We start from the raw sequence: 8,201 nt of genomic DNA on the forward strand, positions 1-8,201 counted from the left end.
TGTGCTCTCAGATGAGAGACCTGGTGGGGCTGAGACCAGAGCCCAGTGGATTCTGTGTCTGCCATCACCTGTTGGGACAAAAAGGGCACTGATCTGTGCCTCGGTGTGGCTGATCTCAAAGCCCATCCTGTTGTGTCCTGAATGGGGGTAACAGCTTGTCTGGGGCTCAGGCTCACTCTGGCTTCTTCCCATCAGTGCCTGTCAGTGCTCATGCTGGGGCTTTGCCAGCCTTGTTGTGGTCGCTGCCCTGTCCCTGAGGGCTGGAGGGACTGCAGAGGCTGGAGCCTTCCTTAGCTGGGAGAGGGGCATCTTTGAGCTCAGCCTGCTCACAAACAGGTCAGGGTCCTGATGCCGAAAGCCCCGTCAGGATCGGTTACAGCTTGAGCTGCTCTGGTTTACAAATGGGAAGGCATTCCTTTGGCAAACTGCTGAAAGGTGGGGAAGATGTCCTCCTCTCCTGGGATTGTATGTCCCTGTGCTTTGTTTCCTGTCAAGAGAACTCTTCAAAAGACTGTACAAATCAGTCTCTGTGCTGGCCACCTGTGCTGCAGGGCTGTCTGCCTGGTTGTGGTTGTTGTTACCCAGCCAACCACAAAGGGCTCAGAGCTCCAGGCGCTGGGGCTGCCTTTTGTATCTCCTGGAAGCTGGGATCTCTGCTTTAAAGTCAGCATCTTGCATTTTGTTTCCCTCAGGGAGAATGGTGAACACCACTGAAAATCCCCTGATGAAATACACGCATCTGAATTATATTGGCAGCGGGTGAGTCCAACAGCAGTTACTCCTGCACAACGATGGGCCAGGTGTTTTTGGGGTGGAATGTCTATCCAGCATGAAGTCAGGACAGCTGCAAAGATGATCACACACTGGGGATAGATCGTCCCATCTCTCAATGCTGCTCAGAATTTGTGAGTGGGCTCAGAAGGCATTGTCAGAGATGCCTTGCTACCGAGGCCTTGCCTGCATCAAGGAACAGGACCTGGAAGGTCTCCTTGTCTCTCAAGTGTGGGACAGCTCTGTGTTAATTTCTTTAGCATTTTTTGTGTGTCTCAAAATCATACTGGCACACTAATGAAAAGAGAAGAAACTTGCCTGCCGGAAAGAGCAACCTATGCCCTATCAAAGCTGTGAGATAACAGTTGCCAGGAACAATTCTTTCCCCTGGTTTGAAGAGGGAAACACTCTGTGGTCAGGATAGGAACCACACTGTTTAGACAGTGAAACCCAAGAGGAAAGACTTGACTCCCTTTAGAAATTGGACCCCAGTGCTTCAGGAACAGGCCCAGTGCCCATGCACTTGAGAGGAAAATGCATCATCTCCCTTCTGGCAGAGCCCTCCTGCATCCTGCAGGTTTTGACACTACCAGCAGAGATCTCCTGTGTGGGCTGGCTTTCACTGCAAGATCTAAATGGCTTCTCCTTTCTCTGCTTCTGTTTTTTTTTTCTAGGACTTTTGGAGATGTTTATAGAGCACTCGACAGTACCACAGGAGGAGAGGTAAATGTCACCAGCCCCTGCAGGCTCTGCTGCACTCGAGGGCTTTCCCCTCTGGTGTGAGCTGTGGCTGGAGCTTTGGGCAGAGCTGTGCTGAAAAGGCACAAGAAGCACAGACTGGTGCCAGCCCACAGAACACATATGGGACTTTGTCCTCCTCAGCTGCCGGAAGGAAGGCACGGAGGGCAGCGGTTCCTTTCAGAGAAGGACGCACTCACTCGCTCTCCATTGCTAAAACAAAGGTGGTGCCTGCGAGCACCTCACTGCTCTTTGGGGCTACAGCTTCAGAGTCCTGAATTCTCGTTTCTGGCTGCCAGCAAATCCATCTGAAAGTTACTGGTAGTTCCTTAGCCACCTGCAGTGCTGCACTTGGGAACTGCACATAGGGAGAGATCTGCAAGGCGTCCTTGAAAGCCCTAAGCCCTGCCCATATCACAAGATTTATCCACAGAGTATTAAGGCATGGATTCCTTCTTCTGAGTCCCAAACAAAGTAGCAGAGAGTGTGGTCAGAGGTTTGTGGGTGATAACTGAGACACCGTTGTTACCAAGTGGTCAAGGCAAAATGTCAGTGGCCCCACGTATCCTGTAACTGGCTCCCAAGGGAGCAGAGAAATGGGCTGTTGGAATGTCAGTTCCTGATTACTGCAGTGCCTAATCACAAGGCAGTTTGGCACAGCTCAGCTGTGTCATTGCAAAATCACTTGCTCCACATGCCTTGTGGTCTCGTGCCACCAACCCCTCAAGTTACTGATTTTCAATGTCATTTTAGGTGGCAATAAAAAAAATAAATCTTCAAGGAGTGAGGAGGAAGGAGCTAACCTTTAATGAAATAATGATCATGAAGAAGTATAGGAGTCCCAATGTTGTGAATTATTTAGACAGGTGAGAGGTCATGGTCTTATCCCATGGATGTGTGTTTACATAAAGCAAACATGAGAGGTTAAAAACCCACTTTGGTCAGTGGCAGCAAGTAAAGCTGTTAATTTATATTTATTCATATTTCTCTACTCATCTCCAATGGATGAGAAGAGAGTGCATCTTGTCTGCATGAGTCTTCCCTGGCACACCTACTTTGATAATTACTCCAAAATTATTCAAAACCTGGATCAGCTGTATCTTCCTAACTCAATAGCCTCAAAGATCACTGCCTCCACATTTATGTGGGATTGATTTTTTAAAGTTTCTTAAGTGCAGATAACCCATCCTAAAGTGGATTTCCCTTGGATTGTTGCCCCTCTTTGCCATTGCTATGCATGCCAGGAAAACTAGGTGCTTATTTCCAGAAACACCATGCCTGGCATGTTTTATATCTGGGCTCTTTCCAAACTGCACTTTTCATTTGCTGCCCATCTAAGACATCTCCTTTTTCACAGATGTGTCTTTCTCTATGAGACTGCACAGATTGCGAATAATGCACAGCCAAGAGGGAATGTCTATTCCTTTGATTCTGTCCTTGTCACAAAGGCATCTGGAAATAAGAAACCTGGAAGCAAAAAATCAACGTAGCCATGCATGTTCATCTTCACCCCCTTGTTTCCTTCTTTCAGCTACCTTCTGGGCGAGGAACTCTTGCTGGTTATAGAGTACATGGATGGAGGTGTCCTGAGCGACATCGTCAGCCAGACCTGCCTGTCTGAAGATGAGATGGCAGCCATCAGTCGGGAGGTCAGCAATCCCAGCTGTGTTTCCAAGGCCTTGGGCAGGATTGTCTGGGAAACAGGGGCTCAGAACAGGAGAGGTTTCCTGTGCCGAGCTTTGTTTCTGTGTTGCTGGTATGCTATGGGCAAGTAAAAGCATCTCAAGTGAAAGGCCTGCCAGTGCCCCTGCACTCCCTGTACTCAGTGCCAGTACTCTTATCTCCTGCTGTTGTATTCTCGCTCTGTCTCTTGTATTTGTAGTTGCTGTTCTCCACCTTGCCTCTCTAAATGTTTGCCTGGAGTCTGTCTTCACTGCATTCCTTGCCTGTAAAAGCAAAGGTGCTGGTGGCAGGATTTGAAACAAACAGCAAAGAAAGAAGAGAGAGACTCGTTTCTCTCAATGCTCAGCTAAAAAGGATAGGAGTGCAGCCAGAATGCTCTTTGCTTCTGAGCACATGCGCTGCAGCAGGAGTCATCCTGGCTGGTTGGCAGGGGACAGCCTACAACAGCAGGTGCTGTTGCTCTTTCAAAAGCTGACGTGCCTTTCCTCAGAAAGGTCCTGCTCTGCAACTGTTGGAGCAGCAAGCTCTTCCTCTCAGTGGCCATGACTGTTCTGCCATTACTCCCCATTCCCCTGGAGAGGGAATCTTTTAGATTCTTTGTTTCCTTTCTTGTGTGATGAAATCACATCACTCATTTTTGCCCTTCTGTTTCTTCTGTTTCTGTTTTCTCGCTCAGTGCCTGCAAGGACTGGATTTTCTTCATGCAAACAATGTGATCCATCGAGACGTGAAGAGTGACAACATCCTTCTCAGAACGGACGGTTCTGTCAAACTGGGTCAGTATATTCTTGGTCAGGTGCAGCTTTCCAGGGATGTGGGTGTGGGGCTTCTTGGCGTGACTGCCAGCTCCCCAAAAATGGTGCTGGTGGCAGTGCAGGGACCCCTGCTGCAAGCTGAGGGCACAGTTGCAACGTGCACAGAGGTAGAAGGAGCCACAAGCAGTCAAGAGTGGCCTTGCTCTGTGTGGGTCCCTTCCAGAGGGAGGGAGTTACAAGTCTAAAGTTTCCAAAGAACAAAAGCCACTGCTAGAGGCAGTGTAAAGCATGGGGGGATTTTTAGAGTCGCCAATGCCAGGAGATTCAAGAGAGCAATTTCAAACTTCTACTGGGGAATTCTTTTGCTTGCTTTCCTAATTGCACAGAATTCAGATAAAACCAGTATTTTGTTTTCTCCTCAGCTGATTTTGGCCTCGCTACTCAGCTCACCCCTGAGCAGAGCAGACGGTGCTCGGTAACCGGGACTCCTTGGTGGATGGCGCCTGAAGTGGTGACAGGTCAACCATATGGCCCCAAAGTGGACATATGGTCTTTTGGAATTGTGGGAATTGAAATGATAGAACAAGAACCTCCTTACTTGGGCGAAAGTTCTGGCACGGTAAGGAGCAAATACTCACTGATCCCACTGTCTTTCTCACCTGTCCCATGTCCTGTGTGCCACTGGACAAAATCCCATTGCCATCTGCTGGAACTACTTCCACCAAGGTCCCCTCCTACAAATGTCCCTGCAACACATCAGCATCTGCTGGACTTTTGGTTGCATCAGTGGGGGAACTCAAGCCTTACCACATGCAAACAAACTCCAAACAAACTCCATTCTCACTCAACACTTTCCTTTGGGTTAAGTGGTTCCAGTTCTTTTGTCTGTGTAGATGGCCTTAATAACAGGGAAAAAGCATCTTAAAAGTGTTGTTATCTTTCCAGAAATGAAGGAAGGAAACCCAAACCCAACAAAGTTTCTAAAACTGTGGTCTTTAGAGAGGAACCTAACCCTGTGTGCAGTTTCTTCTCACTGGAAAACATGGGCATGAGGGTGTAATGCACAGAGTCTCTTCTGCTTCTTGTGCAGTGCTGCTGAAACACTCAGTGACCGTGTTTCTCTCCTAGCCCAAGCAACATTCTGCACGTCACCAAGGCAGAGCCTGCTGATGTGGAGAGCCTGCCAAAACCTCCTGTTTGTTTCCTGGCACTTTCTGGCATGGGCCTACCATTAATGCATTGACTTGAGCAGCCAAATGACTAGAGGGTGTCCATAGGGATGGAACCTCTCCTTCTTCTGACCTAGAAAATTTTTCTTTGGCTGCAAAAATGGGAAGCTGAAATTTTCAGACTGCTGAGAGACAGAGCTGCAAGTGGCTCCTGTGTGCCCAAGCAGGCATTTTCATCCCAATACATTTGTGCAGGCATCTTAATGTGTCTGTGTTGAAGAGGAGATTGTAAATGTTTGTTTCCCTACCTGGGTATTAACTGATGGATTTCCTTTCTTTTCTTCCAATTCCCATTGTTTTCAAGAACAGCACAAAAAGCTTGATGAGTTTTGTTCTACTGCACGTGCGCTTAAAGGACCAACTAGCACTGCAGAGATGCCTTTCATGTACTAACCCTTGAAATTAGTTAGTATAGCAAAGTCGCTCTTCCAAAAACCATCTCAAGCTGGCATGAATCCTCAGAGAAGCAAATGTCCTTTTGCTGATGTAGTTCCCACTAACTAGGTCAGGCAATGAACTCAGCTGCCAAGGCAAGATCTGCAGGATGGTAGAAAAGCTGTGGCTGCATCGGGGTTTGGGTTTTTTTGGTTGGTAAAGGAAAGTCATCTCTGGGTCTGTGCCAGGGCAGAAACTGCCACTGAAGAACAGAGGTTAAACAAAGGGATCTGGGAGAGCCTTAGAGATGTGAAAGCAGGAGGTGGAGCCTGGTGTCTCCTTTCTCTCCAGGCTACATACCTGATAGCCACAGTAGGGACTCCACAGCTGCGGCAGCCCAAGCTCCTCTCGGCTTTGCTGCGTGACTTCCTGAGCTGCTGCCTGCAGACAGACGAGGAGCAGCGCTGGTCTGCCAAGGAGCTCCTGCAGGTAAAATGTGAAGGGGCTGCCGGTGAAACAGGCTCTGAGGGATGGGCTCCTCCTCCACTCAAGCCCAAGATAGCAGATGAGCCCCCTTCCTCCTCACCTCCACTCTTGCTGCTCTTCAAATGAAAATGGTGAGGAATCCTAGACTGGGCTGGGCTGGCAGGGCCCTGTAAATGTCCTCTGGTGCAAGTGTCCTGCAATGAGCAGGGACATCTTTAAAGAGATCGGGTTGCTCAGAGCCCGTTGCCACTGGAGCCGGAATGGTTGCAGGGATGGGGCACCTACAAGCTCTTGGGGCAAGCTGTGCCAGTGTGGCACCATGCTCTGAGTACACAAGTTCTTCCTTAGACCTACTCTGATAAGATGCCCTTAGTGTTTAAAAAGATTTGTCCATATCCTATTGTAACTGGCCCTGTTAAAAAAGATGTCCCGCACTTTCTTCAAAGCCACTGTGAAGTCTTGGAAAGTGGCAATAAAGTCTCCCTGGGGCCTGTCCTTCACAAAACTGAATAACTCCAGCTCCCTCTGCATTTCCTGTGAGGAGAGGTGCTCTGTCCTCTGACTGTGTCTGTTGCCCTCTTTTGTGATTTGGTGGAGTATTCAGTTTTATGTAATGGCAAAAGAATTGAAGTAGAGCAATGCAGGGTACAGAGACATGAAATGGTGGTGGAGGAACCCAAGGAAGCCAGTCCCAGCCTAGGGGTCCGAGATTTTGCTGTGGGCAGGAGGGGCTGTGGGGGGCTCACTATGAGCCTCTGAGGGGCCCTGGTTGGTGCCCCCCAGCCCACCCTCAGAGGTTTCTGCCATGCAAACAGGGACAGCTGGGAGGGACTTGTCCCAGCCCCATCTGCTGCCTGGCACGCTCAAGCAGATGGGAACTGTGCCAGGGTTACTGCCAGGCTGTGTGGCAGAGAGGGAACTGCAGGGCCCAGTGCCACTGGGCTGGCCCTGCTGGGAAGGAAGGTGCCATCCAGCACACGAGGGGCAGGGCATGGAAAGGCAGACAGTGCTTCCTGTCCCTGTGGGAATCAGCACAGTGCCTGTCTTTCAAAGGCAGGGCCCTATGTGAGTCATTGGAGTTTCCTGAAAGGAAGAAAACCCCGGGACAGAAAGCACCATTTCTAGAGCGCTGGCAGGGCAAAAATCCCAGCATGATGAAGACATCACAATAAACAGATGAATGGGATTCTGGGCCAGGTTTGCCTGTGATGGCAAGGTCTTGCACATTGGGGATGACTGGGGAGCAGATGGTCCCATTGCTCCTCTTTCTGGGTCTTTCCAGGAACTTGATGTATCCTGATTGAGTCCCTGAAGCAATGAGCTTGGAAAGTAATGGTTCACTGTTCTTTGTTTGTTTTTTTTTTTTTTTCCGGTGGACAGCATCCATTTGTAACCTCAGCCAAGCCACCATTCATCCTGGCACAAGTCATCAACTCAGTGAAGAAGACGAATAACCCTAACCCTAAACTCTAAACCTAAAACCTAACCCTAATCTTAAATGCTAACCCAAACCCTAACCCTATCCCTATCTCTATCCCTTACCCTTTCCCTTACCCTTTCCCTAACCCCAATCCTAAGCCTCAGCCAAAGCCTAAACCTAAACCCAAACCTGAACCTAAGTCTTAGCCTAAGCCTAAGCCTAAGCCTAACCCTAGGAGACGAGAACATAGCAATCATGTCAAGATGTTATCTCTGTTACCAATTTAGAGTAGGATTGTAGAGTAGGGTTGCTAAAGAGATTTGTAGCATAGAATTATAGATTAGAGTTGTAATTAATAAAGTTTCTGAAACATCAACTCACTTGGAAGATTCTCCTCCTTCTGACCCCTTCAGAAAATTCCACATTTTTTTCTGAATAACCAATTGTTTTTTATTGGTACTAAGTCACACATATAGCTTTTTTTGTATGGTTTCATAAGTGAGGAGGGCTCTTCTTCATTCATCCTCTCCAGACCGCACTGCCTTTGGAATATAACCCACTAGCTGGTGATGGCACAGCTGTGGTATTTCTAGTTGAGGCAGAAAGGGCAATGGCATTTGAAGGCAAAACCAAAGGAAGAATGAGGCAGCCCAAACACCCTGTGCCGATGCAGGCCTTCAGCTGTGACTGGAGAGCAATGGGGTTCCTGCCACTTGGATTTGTATCCCTAAATGTAATAATCTC

General features: G+C 48.6%; 1 protein-coding gene across 1 annotated transcript; it reads left to right on the forward strand.

The window, feature by feature from the left end:
- The first annotated feature begins 3,778 nt into the window (after nucleotides 1-3,778).
- On the forward strand, nucleotides 3,779-7,536 carry LOC134433482 (serine/threonine-protein kinase PAK 1-like). Its single transcript, XM_063182334.1, has 4 exons — nucleotides 3,779-3,968; nucleotides 4,370-4,566; nucleotides 5,903-6,040; nucleotides 7,418-7,536. The coding sequence occupies exons 1-4, from the start codon at nucleotides 3,809-3,811 to the stop codon at nucleotides 7,508-7,510; spliced, it is 588 nt and encodes a 195-aa protein (XP_063038404.1). The 5' UTR covers nucleotides 3,779-3,808; the 3' UTR covers nucleotides 7,511-7,536.
- Nucleotides 7,537-8,201: the final 665 nt, after the last annotated feature.

This window comes from Melospiza melodia, unplaced genomic scaffold, assembly GCF_035770615.1.
Source record: "Melospiza melodia melodia isolate bMelMel2 unplaced genomic scaffold, bMelMel2.pri scaffold_18, whole genome shotgun sequence".
Taxonomy (NCBI): domain Eukaryota; kingdom Metazoa; phylum Chordata; class Aves; order Passeriformes; family Passerellidae; genus Melospiza; species Melospiza melodia.

Bases quoted from the DNA above. Each gene is read 5' to 3' on its own strand.
- LOC134433482 (XM_063182334.1), top strand. From the start codon at position 3,809: ATGAAATCACATCACTCATTTTTGCCCTTCTGTTTCTTCTGTTTCTGT. The intron at 3,969-4,369 runs GTCAGTATATTC...TTTTCTCCTCAG, and splicing joins GGACGGTTCTGTCAAACTGG to CTGATTTTGGCCTCGCTACT. The intron at 6,041-7,417 runs GTAAAATGTGAA...TCCGGTGGACAG, and splicing joins CTGCCAAGGAGCTCCTGCAG to CATCCATTTGTAACCTCAGC.